The 27,157-nt window shown below is 48.1% G+C and overlaps 1 protein-coding gene and 1 long non-coding RNA gene across 3 annotated transcripts in view; one reads left to right on the top strand and one right to left on the bottom strand.

Moving 5' to 3' along the window:
* Positions 1–27,157, bottom strand: part of DAPK2 (death associated protein kinase 2) — a 139,998-nt gene that overhangs the window by 8,389 nt on the left and 104,452 nt on the right. Inside the window, exons 5-10 of one of the 2 annotated variants that reach the window (XM_012507255.2) lie at positions 23,748–23,877; positions 14,963–15,011; positions 14,107–14,133; positions 10,445–10,597; positions 9,311–9,356; positions 7,220–7,862 (exon numbers count right to left, since the gene is read on the bottom strand). In XM_012507255.2, coding sequence (XP_012362709.2) covers positions 7,254–7,862; positions 9,311–9,356; positions 10,445–10,597; positions 14,107–14,133; positions 14,963–15,011; positions 23,748–23,877 — 1,014 coding nt within the window. In that variant the 3' untranslated portion in view covers positions 7,220–7,253. The remainder of the gene's footprint in view (positions 1–7,219; positions 7,863–9,310; positions 9,357–10,444; positions 10,598–14,106; positions 14,134–14,962; positions 15,012–23,747; positions 23,878–27,157) is intronic. The other variant, XM_003267091.4, reaches the window with a different exon arrangement.
* Positions 12,835–20,483, top strand: LOC105739920. Its single transcript, XR_001115902.2, has 4 exons — positions 12,835–13,049; positions 14,067–14,394; positions 17,069–17,184; positions 20,067–20,483. It is a non-coding gene; the product is annotated as an uncharacterized LOC105739920 (long non-coding RNA).

A 27,157-nucleotide genomic window follows, 5' to 3' on the forward strand; every position in this document is an offset into this window, starting at 1 on the left:
TAGTAGACTCTGGGGGAGAAGAGATTTCTTTTTGCCCACTTACTGATTGGCACCCTCACCCAGGGGAGGAAGAGCTAAGCCCATGGCTGGAAGGTCAACTTGCAGGTGTGGGGAATCTCATTAATGAGAATCCCACCCTCCTCCTGGCCCAGCAGTGCCAGCCACTGAGCAGAGGGGCCCAGCTAAAATGTTAGGTGAGATCATTCCCTGAGGCTATTAATGGGAGGTGATGCAATTCTTTTGAGGGCCCTGTTTATAGCTACATACAACAGCAGCAACCCTGAGGAGGCAGCCATGGGGCTATCATTCTGTCAGGCTGGCCTTTCCTAATCAATGGGCCTTCCCGGTTGTTAAGAGCCCCACCAAACGCTGATGCTGACATCTCAGCCTGGAAAGATGTAAATTCTGCAGCAGAGGTGAAAATTCTGCAGCAAAATTGTTCCCAGAGGGAATGTGGCACAAACACTTTTGATTCCACTGGGGGTGTGAGGGGGAGATGGAACTGTGTCCTGCCTTCTCCTGACCCGCCCCTCCCTGCACACAGAAAGCGCCCACCTTCTGGCCTTGTGGTCCATCCGTGATACCAGGGAGCCCCAGGCGATTCTGACCAGGCTCCTAGGAGTGTGTTTGGTGTCTTGGAAAAATGTCCAAAAGGGAAGCAAGAAGACAGAAAACTGTGGGGTAGTCAAGTTTTGTTTATGCAGCTGCAAATGCCTTTGAAAAAGTCCAGTGGGGTGTGCCAGGTCAGTACCAACATCCACAGGCAGGAGCAGGAAGCAGCAGCCGCTGCTAAGACGTGAAGAAGGAATCCTGGCTTTACTGAAGAGGCGACTCCCCCAACTCCACCCCCCACACAACGATTTTCTCTAGATACTAGGCCTCCTTTAGGAACGGCAAGCAGATTGCACCTCCAACCCCCATCTGTGCCATTTCTCCAGCCCCTTACTCCAGTGAAAGCCAGGGCACTCTCACACCCACTTCTCTCCTGCCCAGGACCCCTCCCCGCTGCCCCTCCCTCAATGGAGTTTTATAGGTGGCACCCCTCCACCCCTCCCCTTCGCTGGATGTTTTGATGGCTGAAGCCTGGGCTCTGCTGCCTTCACCCACCTGTTTTCCCAGGAAAGGAGCACATGGGGCTTGTGGGAGGCTTGAGGCTCTGCCTCCTCCTAAGTGGGAGGGGGAGCTGCAGAAAGGCTGTGAGCCTGCAGGCTGTCCCCTGCAGTGAACAAGCCAGTGGAAGGAGGCAGAAACATCACTTTCCTTGCTTGGCCTGGTCTCACTTTTATGAGTTAGTTCTCAACATAGATACGCTCTGTTTTTTATTCTTCTTCTATGGGACCATCAGTTTTCTGAGCAATTTTTTGTCCCCAGGAAAAGCTTCAAAGGTTCTTCCTTTTGTACTGTTATAAAACCCAAGAGACTTGAGAGACGTAGCAACCAAATGCCACATGCAGACTGTTTGGATCCTGATTTGAACAAACCAGCTGTAATGGGACACTGTTGGGAGTGGTGGGGACATGTGAGTATGGAATAGGAATCCAGATGAGATGAAGGAATTATTGCTGATTTTGTCAAGTGTGATAATGGCATGGGGTTATATTAAAAACAAAGTCCTGGCTGGGCGCGGTGGCTCATGCTTGTAATCCCAGCACTTTGGGAGGCCGAAGCAGGCAGATCACCTGAGGTCAGGAGTTCAAGACTAGCCTGGCCAACATGGTGAAACCCCGTCTCTACTAAAAATAAAAAAACTAGTCGGGTGTGGTGGTGGGTGCCTGTAATCTCAGCTACTCGGCAGGTTGAGGCAGGAGAATTGCTTGAACCTGGGAGGTGGAGGTTGCAGTGAGCCAAGATCGCACCATTGCACTCCAGCCTGGGCAACAAGAGTGAAACTCTGTCTCAAAAAAAAGAAGAAGAAAATCCTTAGCAGAGATTTATGCTGGAGAATTTATGAGTTAAATAAGTCTGAAGTTTGCTTTAAAATACCCCAGAAGAAAAGTAATGGGAGAGATGAATGAAAGAGGACCCGCATGACTTGCTTCCTGCTGGAGCGGTGTCATAGGTCCTGGAATCCACTATCCCATTCCTTATACTTCTGTGCAAGTTTTGACAATTTTCCTGCTGAGGGGACCATAACAAAAAGTTTAAAACTCTCTTTTAAATCTCTGTAATCTCCCTCTCTTTAATCTCCATTCAACTGTTCCAAGTTCCCAACCCCAATCTTGACTCATCCCCCCGCCCTTCCAGATTTTACTCATGCCTTCCTCAAGGGACACAGCTTGGGGGTGGAGGAGGGGGGTCACCGGTGGGGACAGCGTCCCTGGGAAAGCTTCTGTTCTCTGCCACCCTCTTACCCTTTCTCAATCAGAATTCCTCTCCTTTGATTTCTAGGAGATGAGGAAGCTCTATTTTATCACTCACCATAGCTTTTCCAATCTAGTTGGCTGGGTCCCCATCTGCCCCAGACACTGAGTCTTTTATTTGAGGTTGTCTTGTCCTTGTCTGTCACCTCCTCCTGAGCCAGAGCACAATCAGTGTTTGTTCAATGGCACTGGACCCTTTTGCAACGTGAACATGCCCACTGTGGGGTCAAGAATCTCACAGACCAAGGAAAAAAGGCATCCAGTGCCACAGACATTTACAGAAGATTGACAGTAGGGGTGACAGCTGGGCACACAGCCACCTCCAGCATGGGCCAGGCCGCCTGTGCTGCGTGATGGAGTGAGGTAGGAAGCCACCATCTTCATGATCACCTGCAGGGGAGGGGAGGGGGCCCATGGGGGAGACGCTGGCTTTTTCTGCCATTATTCCTCTGCTCCATCCCTTCACTGCCAGGCTCCCACAGCTGCGGAATCATTGATTACCAAACCATCACCCCACCTTCTGACACATAGTCAGGCAATGCTAGGCTGTGAGCACCTGCCTCACAGCAGGGACAGGCAGCTGCCTTCCCCAAGGGCCAGCTTGCCAGCTTCCCTGAGAATCGTTATTCAGGGCGATGTCATACACTCACTTTCCCCTCCCAAACGGCCTAGGATAGTGTTTGAACAGAGCACAGAAGCCAACCTTTAATTTGCAGTCTGGGCTGGGTGCAGTGGCTCACGCCTGTAATTCCAGCACTTTGGGAGGCCGAGGTGGGTGGATCATCTGAGGTCAGGAGTTTGAGAACAGCCTGACCAATGTGGTGAAACTCCCATCTCTACTAAAAATACAAAAATTAGCCAGGCATGGTGCTGCGTACCTGTAGTCCCAGCTACTCAGGAGACTGAGGCAGGAGAATTGCTTGAACCTGGGAGGCAGAGGTTGGAGTGAGCCGAGATCATGCCACTGCACTCCAGCCTGGGTGGCAGAGTGAGACTCTGTGCCCCCCCCCCAAAAAAAAATTGCAGTTTGGTGAATTAAAAATCCTCAATGGCAGAGGGGCCTGCCCACAGAGCAGCACCCACAAGCCTTCCTTCCTCTAGGCACCAGTGAAACAGTCCATTCCCACAGCCCTTCCCACCATTGTTAGCCCTCCACACTGTTGTAAAAAGTCAGCTGAGGGCGTATGGGGAGCAGAGATAAGCAGGTCCTGTGGCTGCATCCCACAGGCCCCCGGGCTCCCCCAGCATCAGGTTCCAATGCCATGGGAGGACGGCACTTCAGCTGGCCAGGGCACAGAGGAAGGTCATGGTCTCCTCTGCTTTCCCCAAAAGACTTAGGGGCATTTCTCAACTCTCTTTCATTTGTCTTTAGAAGCTCTTTGTACAGAAAAAGGTCTGTTTACGACACGTCTAAGTGAGAAACAGTTACAATGACTGGACATGAGCACAGAGAGGACCATGTCACTGCTGTAAGGAAAACTACTTAGAGTTCGGAGTCCAGCTTGGGGCCAACTAAATGGGTGACTCTCAGCACTGTGTGTAGCTGATCATGATTCTAAAATAACCACTTCTCCTTCCCTTTTCCCAATTTCCCCCATTCAAACCATCGCCGACATTTTACTCTTTTACTGTATTCTATTTTTTATTTTTTTGAGACAGAGTCTCACTCTGTCGCCCAGGCTGGAGTGCAATGGCGTGATCTTGGCTCACTGCAACCTCTGCCTTCCGGGTTCAAGTGATTCTCCTGCCTCAGCCTCCCAAGTGTCCTGAGTAGCTGGGACTACAGGCACCCACCACCACGCCCAGCTAATTTTTATATCTTTAGTAAAGACAGGATTTCTCCATGTTGGCCAGGCTGGTCTCACACTCCTGACCTCAAGTGATCCACCCACCTCAGCCTCCCAAAGTGCTGGGATTACAGGCATGAGCCACCACACCGGGCCTGCATTCTATTTTGACCTTCACTGAAAAGCTCGCCCTGTGTTGCCCCATCAGTGGCTTCCTCTCCTTAGAAACCTGGCTGTGTGAAGATCAAGGTCTGTTAACATGGCCAAAGGGACATTTAATATGTGCAGTATCTCAGCACCAAACAAGTATACAACTTCCCGTGACAGGGCAGGTAAGACCTTGGAGAGACTGTAGACAGGTCATTTGAACCAATTCTCTTGGGTAAGATGCAGGAAACGGAGCTTTTGCCATCTTTCATTGGTTCCAAAATGTACATTTTTGGATCTCTGAAGTCAGGAGGCATCTCCCAGATGATGGTATTATATTCTTACTGTTGGCCCGGACAGAAGGCAGGTGCTCCGGGAGAGGATAGTACTGTTTTTGCCAGCCACCCAGGGCCACCCAGCCTCAGGCTGTTGGACATTACACTCTGCTTGATGTTCTTTTGGATCACACTGATTGTGCCAATTCAGAAAGCAAACCTGCATGTGTACCACCGGCTTGGGACTCCTGTTCTCAGGGAAGGATTTTTCACCCCCACTTAGTGTCAAGGTTGAGACGCATGGGTTTCCTTGATCCCCCTTTCTGCATGGTGGCTCTATTTCTCATTTACCCTCTCATTGAGGGCATCACAGCTTTATGTGGTGGGGGTAGAGAGAGTTTCCTATTAGACTCCCCATCTTGGGCTTTTTTTCTTAGTGGTCCATAAAATGATGATGCATCTTATCATCATGGTTTCTCATAGCTGATGAAGAAAGTTTCTGTTACAAATATTGTATATGATATTTGAAATGATCCTTCATGCATATAGAAAAGGAGACAGGATTCTGAAGAAATGGTTTCATGAGATGAAGCTTTCCTGTCTTGTCCTAAACCACTTCCTGTCTGAGCTGTTCACGGGGCATTCCCTCCCCAGTACCTGGAACCTGCTGGCTTCCCATGACTTTCGGGATAAGGGCAGAGCTCTTCTACATGGCCAAAGCCCTGCTGGTCCTGCCTGTTCTCCGCTCATTTCCACACTGTATTCCTATTCTCTCCCCTCCAGCTTTCAGTCCTCGCATTCTCAACCTTCCATACCGCCTCTCATCACACAGCCCTGGTATGATGGCTGTTGGGAAACTTCTCTCTCCCTGGTTGGCTTAGCTGACCTCCATTCCAGTGTCACTGCTTCAGGACGCTTCCCCGGACGCTGTCAGACCCCTACTGCGGGCCCCTGCAGTGCTATGTGCTTCTCTCCCGGCATGAACACAAGCTGCAGCTCTATCTCGCTGTGATTCTTGATCAATGTTCAAATCCTTCGCTGGACTGAGCACTCAGTGAGGCAGGAATCAGGCCTGTTTTTACTCAACATTGTATCCCCAGAGTCAAGCCGGGCATCTGGAAGTTGGTTGGTGCCTAAGTATAATTTGTAAATGGATGGATGAATCCAGGTGTGAGCTGCCCCCACAAGCAGGGAGTAAACTTCTGGAGCCTGGCGCAGCCAGGGGAAGCAGAAAGAGCAACAGACTTGTCATCAGAAGGTCTCTACTTTTGCCATAATGATGTGACCTTGGGAAAAGCCCATCCTCTCCCTGTTTCCTCATCTCTAAATTGGGAATATCATTTAGTCTGCCTCTAAGATAGGGATGTTTTGTGAGGCCATGAAGACACTTTGAACTATACAAGTTACGCCCCTACCCACAAGCTTCTAGCTCAGCACTAGGCTTATATGCCATGCTCTGTTGACATGAGTTGGTTGACTGTCCCTTCCCCCAGAGAAAGGGAGATGAGATCTTATAATCCTTGGGGAGGGGTGCTCAAAGCTTTGGGTCATGAAACGACCATGTGGCCTTGCGCTTCCCCATCTTTACGTTTGCCCTTTTCAAAAACCCTCATGGAACTTCTTAGACCTTCAAGGCCCAATGGCCTAGGTACATAAGAAAAGGAACCTCCTGTTGAGGACCTTCTGGCCTTTATTCTCGACACAGAGTTGGGGCCGTTAGTCAGAAGAGGGGAAAGGGTGGAGAATGGGAAGACTCCTTCTTTCCTTCTCTCCTGCTTGCAGGCTGGTCTTCAGACAGAGACAGGGAGACAGGGCTGGGTAGCGACAATGACTGTGCCTTCTGGGACAGACCTCCTGGGACAATCATCTGCAGGTGTATGCATTCCACCTACACCTGGCAGAATGCATGAAGTTGCTTTCTTTGCCTCTGGGACCTCGACTTTAATATTAAGGTAGATATTTACAGCAAAGCCTTACTACTTTCTCCCATATACCTCATCTTAGAGATGGACATCCTGGGTTTATGTTTCATCTGTATTGATGGACTATATCATTTTCCCTCTCTGAGTCAATTTTCTCATCAGTTACATGGAAATAATAATAATAATGCCACCCACCTTTCTATCTCACTGAGTTCTTTTAAGGACCAAGTGAGGTCATTTGTCAGACATAAGTGCTTGGTAAGTGAAAAATCAATGCAAACAAAAGGCAATATTACTTTCTCTATGCATTTTAAATCCCTGCTTCTGTAGCAGGAAAGCACCATGCTGACTTAGTTATTCCTAATTAACTCAAATATTACCCAAGATCTACAGTCCATAAGGTATGTAGGCAGAAAGTGAAATGTGAACAAATCGTTCATCACAAATCGATTCTCAAGCATCTCCCCAGGGCCAGCCATCCTCCCTCTGGAGAAGGGGACCCTGAGGGGTACTCCCTCTCTAATTGTTTTAACAGCTTGGCTGCCCTGCCAGCGCCCTCCCAGAAAACCAGATTGGTGAGGGGAGGTGCAGAATGAAGAATTAACTGGCACCTCAGCGATTCTGGATTCTGTGGAGGGGGTGGAAGGCTATACTACAGACACACACCCCTGCAGGATAATTCTAGCTGGATGCCGCAGCAGGGCGGATGAGAACATGCTTCTGCAAACCTCTTGGGATGCATCACTGACTGGATTCTGGCGATCAGAGCTTCCAGCCAGCCAGAACTTCCTCAGTGCATGATCTGCTGAGCAGCTCTGATAGGGATTCACTGGTATCCTGGTGGAATGCGGAGCCCGGGCCCTCGGAGCTCCCACTCTCCAGTTGGAAGCTGCCCACCAGCTCCTGGATCCACTGCAGGTCTGCGGAGAGCTCCTGCCTCAGAATCTCAAACTGGGCTTGCACATGGTCCAGTTTCCTGGCCACGCTTCCGAGGCTAGATCCCGTGGCCTGGATGTCTTCTCGCAGCAGCTTCTTCAATGACTCTACCTTGCGGAACTCATACCTGAGCTGGGACAGGTCATGCCGGGCGCTCTCATTCTCCTCTCGGTACCAAGCTTCCTTCTCATTGAAGATGGAGACCAGGGCCTCCACATCGTCCTGGATGGTATCGCGGGCCTCTACCAGGGCACGGCATCCCAGGTCCACCCGAGCCACGTCTTCCACCACACAGGCAAAACGCTCAAAGTTGACATAGGAGTTGTTGGGAGGCATGCTTGAGTGGCATTTGAGAGTGTACTCTCTCAGGTGCTTGGTCTTCAGCTGGGTGGGCTCTGTCTTACGCTGTTCGGGGGCTCTGCCTTCTCCTTTTGACTGGTGGGTGTTCAGACAGAAGAACCAGAGTGTTAATTTGCCACCCACCCCAGAGGGCAGTCCAATGGGCAGGCAGAAGGCACACAAGCGGCCTCTGGCATTCACTGCATGCGTCAGGCCATGGGGAGAACCAGGGTGGGATGAGCACTCCCTTAGACCATAAGTGAGGTCAAGGAGTGTGGGGGTGCTGTCTGCATGCTCATTCAGGGCAGAAGGGTCCACAGCCATTACAGAGAGCTCCACACACATAGCATTTAAGGGGTGCTCACGCAGACAAGCAGGCTGCAGCCAGGACTCCACAGGCATCTGCACAGGGCTGGAGCACGCAAGGCCAGGGCTCACACAGCGGGGCTGAGGAGCATCTCTCCTTCAGGGCTCCTTGGGCCTTCCCCATCCTTCAATGAGCAGATGAAGCTGAGCAGATGAAGCTGACCTCCTCCCAGATGACTCCAGCCCTCCCTGTTCTGTCTTCCACAGGCCTCACCTTCTCTTTGTATTGATTGATTGATTATTATTTTTTAGAGAGATGGGGTCTCAGCATGTTGGTCAAGTTGGTCTTGAACTCCTGGGCCCAAGTCATCCTTCTGCTGCCTAGGCCTCCCAAAGTGCTGGGATTACAGGCATGAGCCACTGCATCTGGCCTGCCTCACCCTCTCTTATCTCCTATTATGGTCATTTCATCCTTGCTGGCCTTCTCACACAACAGTTAAGGTGAATGGGAAGTCTGGTGACGTCCCTAGGTGTGCATAGCTGGTCAGTCAGCAGAATTAGGGCCTGAATCCTGCTGAGTCTCACCCTCTCAAAGTGCTCTTCACTACACCAGACCGCAAGAGCCTCTGGAAAGCCAGCAGGAAGCTCGACTGCAAGGCGAGTTAGGCAGGGATTCATCTTTTTGCCCTGACTCTCCCCAGAGGGAACAGAATTGCCCCAACAGTGGCTGTCTCTCTTCCCCACCAAGCCTCTGTCTCAGGCCCCATTCCTCAGGGCCTGAGGAGGTGGGTGGCTGATTTAAGTGTCATCTTTGACTTAGAGCCCCAAAAGTCAGAAGGAAGGAGGCCTGGTCACAAAGTTGGGGTTTTCAATTGTCATTGATCTCTCTACACCTGGGGAGTCCTGATTTCCACTTGGAGAAGTGGCAGTGACATACCCTTCAACAAAGAACACTGTGTAAGTTGGCCCCAAAGAAAAAGGGTTTCAACTGTGGTTTGTGAGGGTTTCATTTTATAAGTTACCTGAATTTGAGACACATAAACTTAAAATAGCAAGAAAATAAACCTATTCAAACAAGTCCAGGCCCTCTGGGGCCCCTGGCTAGCTTTCATCTGTGCCCAGGGTCAGTGTTTAAAGCAAAAGCCTCTCCATGGGCCCTCTGCATCTGGCTGCCCAGGCCAACCCTGGCGACAGAGCAGGGACCCTTTGCCCACTGGAACTCGTGGCTGTGCCCTTACCGTGATCCAGGGGTGTCTGAGAGCCTCTTGGATTGTGAGCCGTTTCCTGCAATGAGGATTGGGAAACAGTGATGATCCATGAGGACAGAAGTTGGGAGCAACCATCTCCGTTCTCACTCTTTTTAGACCTATATTTTGGCATTATTTGGCCACTGCCATCAAACCAGTGGAATGGAGGATGCAGAGATGGATGGGAACTGGCTGCAAATCCTGCACTCCAGAGGAAGGAAGCAGTCCAGGCAGACCCCTCAATAGAGTGGCCTTGTTACCTAAACCCATACTATTAGTCCCAAAGCTGAAAGGCCTAAGAAGAGTCATAAATGCTCCAACGAGCTTCCAGAATCTTCCAAAAGCCAACTCTCCATTGCTAAATCCCTGGTCTGTTTTTCTGTTTGCCTCCTGGATCCGTTCTCTGCCTTTCACTGCTCTGTACCCAGGTAAACAACTCTCCCTAGCACTGCTCTTAGACAGGAAAATCAGGGCCCTTGCACTCCAGACAACCCCACTCTGGCCCTCTCTGAAGTCTATGGGATGGAGAGGACATGGTGTTCTAGTCTGTGGACCTTTCTTCCTGCCCCATCCAGGGCATGCTTTGTGTACCCAGCACCCTGCAATTCCCTGCCTATTTCTTTCTTTGACCCCACAGCCACGGGGCTCACCCTGGCCCCTGGAGAAGGGATAGGGTTAGCATGTCTTCCACCATCCCACTGTACTGACCTCTCTGAGCCTACCAGCTCCTACTCCCAACCTGAACTGGCTTGAAAACCCTGCTGCTTAACCTTTTCAATCTGAATTCCAGGTGCCTTTGGGACAGACTGCACAAGGTAATGAGCCCTAAAGAAACCCAGGCTGACTTGCAGCACACACACACACACACACACACACACACACACACACACACGCGCGCGCGCGCGCATTATTTACATTTCAACAGGAGAAGAAAGCAGAAAGACTTGAGCAAACAAGACGAATGCCACGTCTTGGCTAGGCCACACTTTCCAGCACCTGCCCAGACTAGACCACAACAGTGCAGATGACAGCTATGTCAAAGCGGGGACACACTGACAGGTCTTTGACAGAGGTGACAGGAAGGGATCAGTACCTGAGAAACCAGTGGCTTCTCTGTCCTCTTACCGAGTCTCTTTAACCAGAAGCTTCCGAATGAAGTCCTTGGCCAGCTCGCTCGTCTGGCTGAAGAATTCCTCATCAAAGTCGTAACTCACTGCTGTGATATTTGCCAGTGTTTCCTGCTTCGTGTCTCCCAGGAAAGGGGATGCTCCACTTAAGCTGAGTACAACAGAGAGGGAATCACATAACTAAGGGAAAGTAGGTGGAAATGGGGATGACGGACTCGGGAAACCCTGCCCCAAGACTGCTGCAGGGAGCTGGAAGGCTCCCAGCAACACAGCCTGCCCCCTCTGGGCAGCCAACCAGCAGCCTGTTCAGCTGAGTCCAATTCAATACATGTTCACGGAGCTCCTCCTAAGCACCCGACAGAGAGAAATTGTGTCTTCAAGGGACTCAAAAGCGGAGGGGAGAGAAACACAGAGACATGTGTCTTTGTGATCCCCAGCAGGACAAAGCAGAACATAATGGAAGGCCAGCCAAAGGACAGGGGAGCACAGGGAAGAGGGAGGCCCAGTGCAGCTTCATGGTGGCACAGATATTTGCATCGTTTGTGTGTTGAAGAATAAAGACGTTGTCAGCAGTCAGAGAAGGAGACGGAAAGGCCTTCTGGGTTACAGGAGCAACTTGAGCAGAGCCCACAAAGTTTGGAAATAGATGGGCCATTAGGGACAAGAAGGGTCTATGTGGTTCCCCAACAACACAGGGATCCTCCAAACAACAGACAAGAAGGGTCTGTGTGGATCCTCCAAACAACAGGGTTTGTCAAGGATGTCATACAAATAATGACTCCTACATCTACTATCTCTTGACTCAGATTTCAATTGTTCATGGGATGCCTTGGTAGAGGCATGATCCAGCAGTGTCTGGATCAGACGTGCCATTGTCCCAAACTCATTGTGTCCAAACCCATTCCAAGCACTCCTTGATGAATGACATTACTTCAGGAATGTACCCAAGCTAGAAGCACCGGAGTCACCTTGGACTCTTCTTTCTATTCCCTTGCCACATCTGACTGGCCAAAAGCTTCCTTGTCGGTTCCATTTACTAAATATCTCTTGAAAGTCATCCCCATTTCCACAGCCACTTTCTTAGCATGGTGGCAGCAAGGTGCACTGTAAAAATTTTGATGTTGCAATCCTGGGTTTGAATCCCAGCTCAGCCACTCATTAGCTGTGTGAAGCTAGAACCCCTTGTGTAGTTTCCTCATCTGTAAAATGAAGAAAATAAAATTCCCACCTCATATGATTGTTGTGAAGAATAAATGCATACAAAAGCCTTCATACAATCCTGGCCCACACTAAGAGCTCTGGAATTAATGGCCATTATTATTGTCATTGTGAGAACACAAAAGCCCTCTACGACTTTCCATCTTCTGTAGGATCACATCTAAACTCTTGAGCAAGGCATCAAGAGTTGGTCCTTACCCCACGCTAGGTACATTTCAGCCACACTTAAGGTCTACCGTTCCTTTTCTCACGCCGTTTCCTCAGACAGCACAGCCCTTCCCTCCTCCACCCACAGATTAACTTCATTCCCTAAATCTCAGTTCAAATTGATCCACCAATCATGTGCTGTCTCTATTCCTCTCTCAATAAACCTTCAGCAGTCCAGCAAACCAGTGGCTCCCCATCTGTGTCTCAAAGAGGCATGTTCATTCCTCCAGCCTAACCTTGGTTCCACTGGGTGTGAGTTAGGTGTATGGTTTGTCTCCCACAGACAGGGAGCCCCAGCAAGCAGGGAAGACCCTCCTTCATGTCAGTATCCTGGTGCCTGGTACAGTGCCTGCCATGGAGCAGACCTCAACAAAGCTGTTAAATTCAAATGAGCCACAAGAAGACTATGTGCTCAGTAGACACTGGGATTCCACTTTTTTTTTTTTTTTTGAAACAGGGTCTTGCTCTGTTGCCCAGGATGGAGTGCAGTGGTGCAACTACAGCTCACTGCAACTTCTGGGCTCAAGCGATCCTCCAGCAATCCTCCTGCCTCAGCCTCCCAAGTAGCTGGGACTATAGATGTGTGCCACCACACCTAGCTAGTTTTTTGTTTTGTTTTTTGTAGAGATGGGGTTTTGTCATGTTGCCCAGGCTGGTCTCGAACTCTTGGACTTAAGCATCTGCCCACCTCAGCCTTCCAAAATGCTGGGATTACATGGGATCCCTTCATAGTTCAAATCAGAGTCCTGAAGAAATCAGTTTCAAGAGCCAACATCAGACTGTTCTGGCTCTGATCTGAAACTATAGATCCATGGTTCTCAGCCTTCTCTTTGCATCAAATTCAGCTGGAGTTTTAAAAGATACAGATACTAAGGCCCTACCCCTAGCAATTGTGATATAATAGATCTGGGGTGGGGCCTGGGCCATGGTGGGTATTAAAAGCTCTGCTGTGCAGCCAGGGTTGAGATCTTCAGCTGCAGCTCAGGAGGATCCACCATGTCACACAGGGCTCCTAGTCCAAGTGCTGCTGGGAGAGTCAGGGACCTGGCTCATAAGGATCATTGAGAGAATGATCCCCTCAGCTGCTGAGCACTGGTGCCCCCTGCCCCATCTGGTTGACTCTTACTCCAGTGTGCTATAGAAATAGCATTTTCCATGTGTGCCGTGAAGGGAAAATGGTTAGGAAGGGCTGATGGAATGAATACTCACTAGCCCACTGTGCATGTGCCAGAGTCAGGGCTAGGAGACTTGCGCATGTTGACTTATTTAGCTTTCACAACACACCCATGGCAGGAAGTTTGTGATTCCTATTTTTCTCATGAGAAAAACAAGCCCAGAGGTTAAGTCCTACCCAAGGCCACAGAGATGGAAAGTGATAGTATCATGGGACTCTAGCCCCAGAGGTAACTCACTACACACTGGAGCTATGCAGGAAATCTCTGTCTAAGCAACTGAGTACTTCAGGGACAGGCAAAGAGGAAGGAGAAAGGAGGAGAGAGACAGTGAGAGGAAGAAAAGAGGATCTGGAGAAAAGGGGAAAGAAAGAAGAGGCAAGATTGGGGAGGGCATAAGTAGCTTCACAGGGCTGTCCCAAGAGTTCTGAGTGAAGGGCTGGGCACAGTGGCTCACACCTGTAATCCTAGCACTTTGGGAGGCTGAGGTGGGTGGACCACGAGGTTAGGAATTCAAGACCAGTTTGGCCAACATGGTGAAACCCCGTCTCTACTAAAAATACAAAATTAGCCGGGCGTGGTGGTAAGTGCCTGTAATCCTGGCTACTCGAGAGGCTGAGGCATGAGAATTGCTTGAATCTGGGAGGTGGAGGTTGCAGTGAGCCAAGATCGTGCCACTGCACTTCAGACTGGGTGACAGAGCAAGACTCTGTCTCCAAAAAAAGAAGAGTTCTGAGTGAAAAGTGACATTCTCCAGTATACCTCAGTCTGGGGGAGGGTGAGCAGGGGAGCCTTGGCATTCCACAGGAGGAATGCAGACACAGGTTGTGCAGAGTGGAGAGCCTGAGACTGCTCCCCTGGATGCCTACTCAACCTCAATGCCAGGGTCAGATGGATGAAATGGACCTACAGCACTCAGCCTCAGGCTTGCTGTGTGGACTTAATGCATCTGGATTATGGTGGGTGCTTAGTAAATGTCAGTCTGTCAACCTGCCCCTCTCTCATTCCTTCTGGTTCCCCCAGATCTAAGCTGAGCCAGAGCCCCTGGATCAGGGATACTCACAGGATGTAGGTGATGACGCCTATGCTCCTGCAAAATAAAGAACACTCAAGTCAGGGCCACCTGGGTCCAATCCCCGACCAGCAAGGGACACCCTCATGGATCTAAGGGGAAGAGGCCACTTGCCTCCTCCACAGCAGACCCTGGATGCCGTCTCATGCTCCACAGCCCTCTCCATCCCACTCTTCAGCAGCAGCCTGGGGTGCGTTTGGAGTCATCGAGCTCTGAACCCTGAGTCCGAAGACCCAAGTTCAAGATCAGACTCCTGCACTTGCAGGCTGTGTGATTTAGGTAAGTCCCTTAATACCTCGGAGCCCTTTTCCCCTTAGAAAATGAGGATAATGATAACTACCTCACAGGATTGTTGGCAGGATTTTAGAAAACCAGGTAACAAAGGTGCTTGGCCAACTGTAAAGCAGCGTCCAAAGGAAACGAGTCCCATCTGTGCAAAGAACTAATCCCTGCAGTATCCACAGGCCCAGCACAGTGCCCAGAACACATGGACTTTCAGTGACCACTTGGTTGGCTGACTGAGCGAGCTACTGTTAACTATTATATTTAACCTGGCTGGGGCAGGCCCAGGGGTGAGCCTGCACCTCCACCTTGCCTCTCTCCTTGCTCCTCCATTCCTGACAAAGCTCTGACCTGGCCAGGAGCTAACTGGCCTCAGGTCCAGGCCTAGAGACCTCCAGCTGCCCTGGCCACAGGTCTAACACATCGGGGGAGCAGCCAGAGGCTCTAAACAGTGAGTGTGGAGTAAGGGGCTTTCATGGTTAAGGGGATGTCACCTGGAGCAGGATCTGAGGTCTTCTGCCCTTGGAAGGATCACTAGGTCACCTGAGTGGCCTGTCCAACTTACCACATGTCAGCCTCCAGACCCAGGGGCTCGTAGTTCACAATTTCTGGAGCTGAAAGAAGTCATATTAAATAGTCAACATGAGTGTGAAAATGAGAGGAGAGATGGTTGTAGGGAATTTTAGGGAATTTGGTGCCAAATATCTCCATCCTGAATCTCCAGGAAAATTAGAGCAGTAGATAAAGGTGATCTGCATCTAAGAATTCTGAGGAAAGGAGTTGCCATGGCCCAAATTTGTGTGTCCCCAAATTCATATATTGAAAGCAAATCCCCAGTGCAATAGTATTAAGAGGTACAGTCTTTAGGAGGTGATTAGGTCATGAGAATGGAAACCTCACAAGTGGGACTAGTACCCTTAAAAAGAGGCCCAAGGGCTGGCTGTGGTGGCTCACACTTGTAATCCCAGCACTTTGGGAGGCTGAGGCAGGAGGACTGCTGGAGCCCAGGAGTTAGAGACCAGCCTGGGCAACACAGTGAGACCCCATCTCCACAAAAAAATTTTAAAAATTAGCTGGGCATGGTGGTACATGCTGGTAGTCCCAGGTACTTGGGAAGAGGCTGAGGTGGGAGGATTGCTTGAGCCTGGGAAGGTTGACACTGCAGTGAGCCATAACTGCACCACTACACTCCAGCCTGGGTCACAGAGTGAAGTGAAACCCATCTTAAAAAAAAAGAGAAAGAAATAGAAAAAGAGGCCTGAGAGAACTTGTTTGCCCCTTTGGTCATTTGACAACTTAGCAAGAAGGTGCCATGTATGAAACAGAGTGAGCTCTCACCAGATTCCAAATTTGCTGGCACCTTGACCTTGGACTTCCCATCCTCCAAAACTGTGAGCAATAAATTTCTGTTGTTTATAAATGACCCACTTCAAGGTATTTCATTAAAGCAGCCAAAAAGGACTAAGAAAAGAGTTGTCTGTTATCCTGGTAGAAACCTTTTACAAACAGGCCTTGATAGGAAGAGGAAAAGTACACAGAACACCTGAAAAAGGAAGAGAAGGGCAGGGAGAGGAAGGTACAGGAAGGAGAAATGGGGCCTCGGCTATGCGGCCTGCTTTAGAACTCTCTGGTAAAGACCAGTCACGTCAGTGCTGGAAAGTGATGAAGAAGAAGGCAGAGAAGAACTCCATTTTCCTGAGTCTGGTCTGAAAGAGGGTACCTCCCACCTGATGAGCAGGAGGACATTCCTGGGGGCCCCTGAGACAATGAGCTTGAGGTGCCTGAGGGGCAGCCAGGGGAAGATGTCCAGGGGCAGACTCCAGGGGAGTGGGCCAGAGCCATCACGTTTGGAGCCATCCACGTACAGGAAGGAGCAGGAGCTGAGCCAATGACGTGATGACCAGGAGAGGGTGCAGAGACTAGGAGAGATGGCTCTGCCAAGGAGAGAAGACCAAATGCTCCCCAGAGATCAAGCACATAATCCCCGGAAAGTGAGTGTTGAATTTCACAGCCCCGCAGTGCCCAGAGTGTCAAGAAGGTACAGGCTGGGCACAGTGGCTCACACCTGTAATCCCAGCATTTTGGGAGGCCGAGGTGGGTGGATCACTTGATGTCAAGAGTTTGAGACCAGCCTGGCCAACATGGCGAAACCCCATCTCTACTAAAAATACAAAAAAATTAACTGGGTATGGTGGCAGGTGCTTGTAATCCCAGCTACTTGGGAGGCTGAGGCATGAGAATTGCTTGAACCTGGGAGGTGGAGGTTGCAGTGAGCTGAGATCATGCCACTGCACTCCAGCCTGGGTGACAGAGTGAGACCCTGTATAAAAAAAAAAAAAAAAAAAAATGCCGGGTGCAGTGGCTCATGCCTGTAATCCCAGCATTTTGGGAGGCCAAGGCAGGCAGATCACCTGAGGTTGGGAGTTTGAGACCAGCCTGACCAACATGGAGAAACCTTGTCTTAACCAAAAATACAAAATTAGCCGAGCGTGGTGGCACATGCCTATAATCCCAGCTACTCAGGAGGCTGAGGCAGGAGAACTGCTTGAACCCAGGAGATGGAGGTTGCAGTGAGCCGAGATCGCGCCATTGCACTCCAGCCTGGACAACAAGAATGAAACTCCGTCTCAAAAAAAAAAGAAGCTACAAAGAAGTGGAGGTAAGAGTATAGATGACACTTTTTAAAAGCTTGGAGATCATGGAGGCAAAAGAGAGGACAGTAGCTTGAGAAGGAGGAAGGACTGAGCCCATTCAACTGCGAATGGAAAAGGTGGAGAGTGGGAAAGTGTGAGTTTATCTAAAACAATATCAAAACCATTGCATCCACAGCCTGTGTCTGCCCTCCTGTCCTCTTGCATCCTGCTACTTTAAGACTCAGGAAACTACGCTCCTGGTTTTGCTGCTGTTTTAGCTTTATAAAAATGCTGTCATACTGCATGTGATTTATAGTCACTTTATTTTTTCACTCAACATTTATGCTTCTAATGTTCACTGATTGTTCATTCATGCTTTTTACATTTTCACTGCTATACAGTAATCCATTGTGTGAATGTGTATCATTTTTTAGTCATTCTCCTCTCAGAGTTCATTTAAATGGCTTCCATTTTAAACAATTATTGAAACGACATTGCTATGAACTTTTTTTTTTGCATGTGTTTCCTAATGTGCACACGAAAGGCTTTCTTTAGGTCAGTGATAATTCAAAGTGTGGTCTGCAAATAGTCCACAGACTGTCACCGGTCCAACAAGATAGGCACAGAAATTTGGACTATGCATTTAGAGACTCTGATAGCAATGTGACACTGTTGTGACATCCAAACTGTGGTCATTTTTCTAATAATTTATTTGTTTTTATTTTTATTTTTTTGAGACAGAGTTTCACTCTTTTTACCCAGGCTGGAGTGCAATGATGCGATCTCGGCTCATCGCAACCTCCACCTCCTGGGTTCAAGTGATTCTCCTGCCTCAGCCTCCCAAGTAGCTGGGATTATAGGTGCACGCCACCACAACAAGCTAATTTGATATTTTTAGTAAAGACGAGGTTTCACCATATTGGCCAGGCTGGTCTCAAACTCCTGACCTCAGGTGATCCACCCCTCTCGGCCTCTCAAAGTGCTGGGATTACAGGCATGAGCCATAGCGCCTGGCCTAAGAATTTATTTTTTATTGTATCTTACTGAAGTAGCAGTTCAGGACAGATTGATTTTTTTTTTTTTTTTTTTTTTTTTTTTTTTTTTTTTTTGAGACAGGGTCTTGCTTAGTCACCCAGGCTGGAGTGCAGTGGCATGATCACAGCTCACTGCTGACTCAACCCCCTGGGGTTAAGCGATCGTCCCACCTCAGCCTCCCAAGTAGCTGGGACCACAGGCATGTGCCACTATACCAGGTAATTTTTAAATTTTTTTGTAGAGATGAGGTCTCACTACGTTGCCCAGGCTGGTCTTCAATTTCTAGGCTCAAGTCTCTGGCCTCAGCCTCCCAAAGTGCTGGGATTATAGGCATGAGCCACCATGTCCAGCTGAATTTTTTTTTTTTAAAGCTTTCATCATAGATTGAGAAGCAGAACTCACTTTCTCATGCCATTGATCTGAGATACATACACTTTTATTTCTGTCATCAACATGCTTTTATTTGTCTGTTTTATTTTTTTCTGTGCCTTTCTTTTCCTTTCTTGCCTTCTTTAAAAAATGAAGACTTTTGGTTTTATTGTTTTTCCCCAACTTCTTTTTTTTAACAGCTATCTTTGAGACATAACTGTGGGTATCTAACAAATTCTAATATAAATCAACATTTTGATGCTCCTCTAACAACCTAAAAACCTCAGAACATTAATTTTAAACACTGCTCCGTCTAACATTTTCTTCATGTTTTAGTTTTATCCTGGTTTTTGTTTTTTTTTTTTTTAAGACCGAGTCTTGCTCGTCATCCAGGCTGGAGTGCAATGGTGCCATCTTGGCTCACTGCAACCTCTGCCTCCTGGGTTCAAGCGATTCTCCTGCCTCAGCCTCCCGAATAGCCGGGATTACAGGCACCCACCACCACACCCAGCTAATTTTTGTATTTTTAGTAGAGATGGGGTTTCACCATGTTGACCAGGCTGGTCTTGAACTCCTGACCTCAGGTGATCCACCCGCCTTGGCCTCCCAAAGTGCTGAGATTACAGGTGTGAGCCATGGCGCCCAGCCTATTGTTTTGTTTTGTGTTTTGAGACAGACTCTCACTGTTGCCCAGGCTGGAGTACAGTGGTGTTATCTTGGCTCTCTGCAACCTCTGCCTCCCAGGTTCAAGCAATTCTCCTGCCTCAGCTTCCAGTGTAGCTGGGACTACAAGTGTGAGACACAATGCCTGGCTAATTTTTTGTATTTTTAGTAGAGGTGGGGTTTCACCATGTTGCCCAGGTTGATCTCAAACTCCTGGCCTCAAGTGATCTGCCCGTGTTGGCCTCCCAAAATGCTGGGATTACAGGCATGAGCCACTACGCCCAGCCATCATCACAATTTTAGGCAGAAAAATGTTTATATTTGCTTAATATTTACTGATTTCTTTGCTTCTATTACTTCTTGCTTTGAGGCCTCCCTTCAGAGTTCATTTCTTTAATTCAGAAGTACATCTTTTAGAAGTTCTGCTAATGATGGTGTATTGGTGGTAAACTCTGTATCAATGTTTTGGGTTTTTTTTTTAATCGTTCTTTGTTTTTCTTAAATCTTTGCCCTCATTCTTTTTTTTTTTTTTTTTCTGATACACGGTTTCACTCTGTCATCCAGGCTAGAGTGCAATGGCGAGATCTCAGTTCACGACAACCTCTGCCTTCTGGGTTGAAATGATCCTTCCACCTTAGCCTCCCAAGTTGCTGGGATTACAAGTGTGCGCCACCATGTCTGGCTAATTTTTGTATTTTGAGTAGAGACAGGGTTTCACCATGTTGGTCAGGCTGGTCTCAAGCTCCTGACCTCAAGTGATCCACCCACCTCGGCCTCCCAAGGTCCTGGGATTACAGGTATGAGCCACCATGCCCGGCCTCATTCTTGAGAAATATTTTTTCTGGGCACAAAATTATGGGTTTACTTTTTATTTTTCCTCAGCTCTTTGAAGATAATATTCCACTGGATACTGGCTTCCATTGTTGTTTTGAGAAATATGCTGTGGATCTAATTATTGTTCTTTTGTAGGTATTTGTCTTCTCTGACTGCTTTGTCTTGGTACCCTTCTGTTTCACTATAATGTGTCTAGGTAAGATTTTTGTTTTTTTCTGCCTGGTATATATTGTCCTTTCTGTGTCTGTGGATGCATGGATGCAGTTCTGAAAATTCTCAGCCATTCTCTTCAAATAGTGCTTCTCCCTTTTTTTTTTTTTTGTATCTATTTCCTCCTTTTAGAATTCCAAAGAGACCTATGATAAGTTTTCTGTTTTTATCCTCTTTTGCTTATGCTCTCTTTCATATTTCTATGTCTTTGTCACTCTGTGGTGCTCTAGCTAATTTGTTTCAGCTCTTTCAATTCTTCAACTGTCTCCTTAGCTGTATACAATCTGATGTTTAACCCATTCACAGAGTTTTAAATTTCAACAATTAAATTCTTTAAAGTTCTATTATCCAGTTCTTTTTAAAATTCATCTGGTCATTTTTGACACCTCTTGTTGTTTGCTCATTCTTGTGAGTCTACCTTTTATTTCTATGTATATAAAATGTACTTTAATGTTTATATTCCACTAGTGTATATATTCCATCCATCAGATGTTATAGTCAACATCTGATAATTTCAGTATCTTATGTCCTTGAACATCTAAATTTTGCTAGTCTCTAACTGAAGTGGCGACAAGTGCACTTGCCTCTAGGGGAGTTCCTTCTGTTGAATTTTCTTGCTGCTCACTGCTCTAGCTCTAGGTTCAACTCGTCAGCTTTTGGGGGTGGGACAGGTGGTGCTGAAGGAGTCACTATGTTTAAAGATTTCTCTGGTCAGGAGCAGTGGCTCACTGGCTCACGTCGGTAATCCCAGCACTTTGAGAGGCCAAGGCAGGGGGATCACTTGAGGTCGGGAGTTCGAGACCTGCCTGGCCAACATGGTGAAACCCTGTCTCTACTAAAAATACAAAAATTAGCCGGGCGTGGTGGTGGGTGCCTGTAATCCCAGCTACTAGGGAGGCTGAGGTACAAGAATCACTTGAACCCAGGAGGCAGAGGTTGCAGTGAGCTGAGATCACGCCACTGCATTCCATGGGTGACAGAGTGAGACTCTGTCTGAATAAATAAATAAAAATAAAGATTTCTCTTATTTCCTGTGAGACCAGAATTTCATGAAAAAGAAAATTTTTCTCAAGACTCCAGTTTTATAAGCTGGGCATGGTGGTTCACGCCTGTCACCCAGCACTTTGGGAGGCTGAGGTGGGAGGATCACTTGAGTCCAGGAGTTTGAGATCAGCCTAGGCAATATAGTGAGACCCCACCTCAAAAAAATTTTTAAAACATTGCCAGGCATAATGGTGCATGCCTGTAGACCAAGCTACTCAGGAGGCTGAGGTGGGAGGATTACTTGAGCCCAGGACATTGAATCTGCAGTGAGGTATGATTGCATCACTGCACTCCAGCCTGGGTGACAGAGTGAGACCCTGTCTCAAAAAAAAAAAAAATCCAGTTTTGTAGGAGGAGGGCTTTTCAGAACACCTAATCCACCCTAGTACTAAAAGCTGACACTAATTTTTTAACCCTTGGTCTCAGGTTAAAATATCAAAGGAATGGTGGGAGCAGGGGAAAATGGTTATAACCTGTTTCTCAGGGGTCTTGGGAAAGAAAGTCATCATAATTTAGCCAAGAGTTTGGAGAAGTCATCTTATATATTTTAAGGTAAAACAAAACCAGTGCAAACAAAACCATACTGGCTCACAAAAGCCAATGATGTATATGTCTTTCCAACTCTGTATTGAGTGACAACATGCCAGTACCTTGAAATTGGCCAATGCTATAAATTAGGGATTTTTTTTTGAGACCTGGTTATTAGATATTTATCAGCATACCACTGGGCAAAACTCTCCATTGTATAGCCTCATCCATCAATAACCTACTCACACTAACAGTCTAGTGTGAACTCTCGGCTCCATTTGGAGTGGACAGTGACTTGTCCCTGATAAATGCCTTACTCTGGCCTTACTTCCCTGCTAGGGTATCAGTGAACCTGGGAGGTGTTCCTCCTCTCCTCTGGCTCCCTCCCCACCCCTCTTCCGAGACCTCTCCCACCGCAACACCAGCCCTTTTACCCTCACTCACTCAAGGCCATGACTGATCCCATTGCCAGAGTGGGTATCTCATATGAACACAGTCTTTTCAGAACATCTATTTTACTTGCTTTACACTTAATCACATCCTGTCTTGTGACACCTCTTCCTTATTGCGCTGTTTCTAGTTGTTTATTGTTATTTAACAATTAGAATAAACTTAATAGACATGCATTTTTACCACATATGTGAATGGTGGGTAGCAACTGCTCTTTCAGACAAAGCTCGAGTCTAGATGTCTGTGCCCCAGGTTTAAGTTGGCTCTGCCACCAACTTGTGACCTTGGGTGTGTCATTCTGAATATGGCTCCTTAAAATCACTGTGTCCCCGATACATCACCTAATATCTGTCATACAGTAGGTGGCAAATAACCTGAGTTGACCTTAACTAAAATCCCCCAGCCTGCCATCTCCACATTTGTTAAACTGGACCAGAAAATCTAAAAAGATCCTTCTGGCACTCTTTTTTTATGGTGTGATGTCTTGTTTCTACAACTAAATTGTAAGCTCTTTGAGGGCAGGGTTTTCTTAGAGAGACAACCTGGCATAATGGGAAGAGCACAGGCTTTGCTGTTGGCTGTATCTGTATTTGAATCTCAGCTCCACTGCCTACTGGTTGTGTTGCCTTGAACAAGGCACTTGTTGGAGAAAATAATTAACTCTGCTTCATGAAGCCATTTGAGGATAATTAAGACAATGTTTGTAGAGCATGAGACATAGTGCCTGGCACACAGCAAGGGCTTCCTGCCCTGGGATCTGTGGGGTCTCTGAGCAGCATTCTATGGTGGCTGCAGAGCCTGAAAATCCATCAGGTGGTTGGTCTGACACATTCTTTCTTTTTTATTTGACTGTGGTCAGAAGTTTTAGCACCCAGATTTTGAGGACATCATGCCCTCCCTATCTCCAAGACCACTCCAGCTCCCAAAGCAGATAAAGAGATGGTGGTTCTCAGCGATCATTCCTTCCCCCTCTAAAGGCTGTTTCTTCATGACCCCAATCTCTGGCCCAAGCCCTCTAAGGAGGCTTCTGGGGTACAGAATGGGCAGGGGCCTGGGCCAAGGGTGAGAGAAACAGAGAGAAGAGAAAGCAGCCAGGGCTCCACTGGAGCTGGGCACCCCATGCATGAATAAAGCCAGGCACAGAGGAGAGGCAAGTGGGCGGATGTGGTATGTGGCAGATGATTTCCTTTTTCCTTTTCAGGAGATCAAAAGCTAGTTCAGAGAAGGCTGAGTTTATCGGAATGCAAGAGGGCGAGGTAATTTTAAATCTTCACAAGAATAAACTCATCTAAGAGCAGGAGGTGGGGCCAGCGCTGTGAGGGTTTAACCTTATAGGCTGTAGCCCCACTGAGGGCCACTGGGCCCCACTCAGCCCTTGCCCCACTGAGCACTCAAAGCCTACACCTGGGCCCTCACCCCCAGGCCCAATAACACATTTTCTTCCCCACCCATTAGGTTTCTAGAGATGTCCCAATGCATCATCTCTTTGCCCAGAGGCCATAGCCCCAGACACAGGTTTCTTCCCAGGATCCCTACCTTCGATGCCAGATTCTTAGCTGAGAGAGAAACAGGCCTACAACTCACCAACAAATTCCGGCGTCCCAAAAATATTCTTAAATTCAACTCCGTCTTCTATTTCGTGAGCCAGACCAAAGTCAATCAGCTTGATGTGTGGAATGGGAATATTCTTGTCTAACAACATAATGTTTTCTGGCTGGACAACAAAAAGTAGAAAAAAAAAAAAAGAAGGAAGAAAAGAAAAAAAGACGGTAATTAAAGGCTGGTTGGTTCGTGTTTTGGCTTTGGGGTTTGGGGTGGGACTTGGTGTTCTTTTTAGGAGACTGAAACAGCATAAACTCTTCCTTGTTTTTGGTCCTCAGTCTTCTCTGTGAACCCAAAGACAGGCAAAGCATTGAGGGCAAGGCCTGGGTTTTACCAAACCTTCTGCTCACAGCAGAACTGAAGACTCCAGCCTTCATCTCCATTCTGTCTCTGAGTGGCAGATCCCTTTAATGCAGTGCCTCTGTTTTCCCATCTGTCAAATGGGGTCAATGAGATACTTGCAGCATTTCCTATAAACAAACCCAGCACTGCTGTGTGAGTGTGAAAGGGACGGGGACATCCCAGCTTAGCCTCTGTTTATACTAGGCTTATTGACCTTGGTCTTCCTGACCGCCTCTTTCCCCTGGCCAGCCAGCTTCCTGTTGACAACATTTCCCTCCTCTAGACTAACCGTCTAGCCCACATTTCTCTCTGTGTTTAACTAATTTTGGTCCTCAGCAGGACACAAGAAAAAAATGCACCCGATTTCCAGGGAAAATACCAGCTGCTCAGGCTATTTCCAGCCCAGCAAGCAGCTGCCAGGTCTGACACAACAATACAGGTGGGTGCGGGGTAGGGGACAGACCCTCACACACCCATGAGCCTGGCCCTCGCACACCCCAGACTCCCAGTGAGGCTGCAATGGAATTCTGAGCTCTCCCTTCTCACTCCCACCCAACCACTCAGACTACGGTCCCCTCTGCCTCACCCACTTTCTCCCACTCCACACAACTTTCCTTCACTCCACTCTAAAGGAAATGTCCCGAAAACACACATCCACACAAAATATGTATACAAATGTTCACAGCAGCATATTCCCAATAGCCCTGAAGGGGAAACAGTGAATGAATGGATAAACAAGATGTGAACACCCATAGCACATCTAGTATCCACATGTGAATTCGATTTGGCCATAAAAAGGAATGAAGCCAAAGAAAAAAATAAAAAGGAATGAAGTACTGCTGGGCGCAGTGGCTCATGCCTGTAATCCCAGCACCTTGGGAGGTCAAGGTGGGTGGATTACTTGAGGTCAGGAGTTCGAGACCAGCCTGGCCAGCATGGCAAAACCCCTGTCTCTACTAAAAAGACAAAAGTTAGGTGGGTGTGGTGGCACACGCCTGTAGTCCCAGCTACTCGGGAGGCTGAGGCAGGAGAATCACTTCAACCCGGGAGGTGGAGGTTGCAGTGAGCCAAGATCGTGCCACTGCACTCCAGCCTGGGCAACAGAGTGAGTCTCCGTCTCAATAAATAAATAAATACATAAATAAGCAAATACATAAAATGAAATATAAAGAGGAATGAAGTACTGATATCTCCTACAGCAGCAATGAACCTTGAAAACATTTATGCTAAGGGAAAGAACCAGTCACAAAATACAAAAAATATTCCATTGATACAAAATACCCAGCACAGGCAAATCCACAGAGACAGAAAGTAGATTAGTAGTCCCCTAGGATTGGGGGAATGGAGAGATGGGGAGTACCAGGTTTCTTTTCTATTTTCTATAAATGATGGCGGTGTTGGTTATATAACTTTGTAAACGGTACACATTAAGTGAATAAATTGTGTAGTATGTGAATTATATCTCCATAAAGCTATTAAATAAATAAATATTTAAGAAAATCGAACATCCCTGTTTCTTAAAGCACTGAAGGGTTTCCACAGCTTACACCTTTGTTCACGCCATCTGCTCTGCCTGGAAAGCCTTCTGTTCAGTCTCTGCCCATTGAAATTGTAGCTGGGCTTCAAAGTCTAACTCAACCCACTGTGTTCTTGCAGACTTCCCTCAGCAACCCTGAGCACCCTCCACCACCCCCAGGAGTGAACCCCACCCCCCTCCAGGCCCCACCAGGCTTATTTGAACCTTTCTGTGATGACACTTGGCATGCTTTCTCTTGTCCAGCGGTCCTTTGCTGTTTTCATCATAGCTCCCCTACCAGAGCTGTCCTCAGCTGGAAGGAGGACTCAGATCTTTGCATCTTTGCCCCTGCAGTGCAGAGCACAGCAGCTGGCATGCTGAGGGTGACTCTAGCTGTTAGCTGAACTGATAGTGAATCCGGATGGATGCCTTCCCCCAGGTCCCCCTGGCTGCCTATCGTCTCTGTGACCTTCCAGCTGGAAACTTCCACTCAAGGGAGCTGGCTGAGGCCTTCCCCAACTTTTTTTCCTTTTTAAAAAAAAAATAAATAACACGTTTCCTTTTGCATTTTTTTGCTTTTTTATTATTCTTCCCCTCTGGAGATTACTCTCAACACTGTTTTGAAAATGTGTCCAAGTCTTTCCTCAAGGCACTGCAAATTTCCCCAAGGCTGTACAGAAAGGAGCACGAGGGTGGGCGAGGTCAGCTTATGACCTGGAGAGGATCCAGGAAAGTGGCCCCACTCCAGCACCCCTGACCAGCCCACTGGGGGCTGCCCATGGACCCAAGTGTCCTGGCACCCCATGCAGTCAGCTGCAACCTCCCGACTGCCAACTATCTCCCAGGCAGGCAGTTTCACCCTCTTAGGAACTTTTCCTCTCCTCCAGGGAAAAGACCCTGAGACATCTCTCTGGTGCTGAAGGGCCACGGCCCCAGCCCTCCCGACCACCATAGCTGAGAGCCCAGGACACCATCTCACACAACACGCTGAATGGGGGTGGGAGCCACAGTGGGCAGAGGTGGAAATACCAGACCTGGTGGTCCCCAGGACTATGGAGCAGTAGGGATGAGGTGATGGAGGGGAAGAATTGAAGCTGAAATAAGATGGGAGTCTCCTTCCTCACATAGGCTCACCTCTGTGGCACACAGTTCAGGAGAGATAGTTTCTTCACTGGCCTATAAGAACCTCAGGGCAGGCCGGGCACAGTGGCTCACGCGTGTAATCCTAGCACTTTGGGAGGCCAAGGCAGGGAGTATCACCTGAGGTCAGGAGTTCGAGACCAGCCTGGCCAACATGGTGAAACCCCATCTCTACTAAAAATATAAAAATTAGCTGGGCTTGGTGGCATGCAGCTGTAATCCTAGCTACTGGGGGGCTGAGATGGGAGAATCACTTGAATCCGGGAGGCGGAGGCTGCAGTGAGCCAAGAACACACCACTACACTCCAGCCTGGGCGACAAAGTAAGACTCCATCTCAAAAAAACAACAACAAGAAAACAAAAATAAAAAAACAAAAAATAAAGAATTTCAGGG

This window comes from Nomascus leucogenys, chromosome 6 (genome assembly GCF_006542625.1).
Source record: "Nomascus leucogenys isolate Asia chromosome 6, Asia_NLE_v1, whole genome shotgun sequence".
NCBI lineage: Eukaryota > Metazoa > Chordata > Mammalia > Primates > Hylobatidae > Nomascus > Nomascus leucogenys.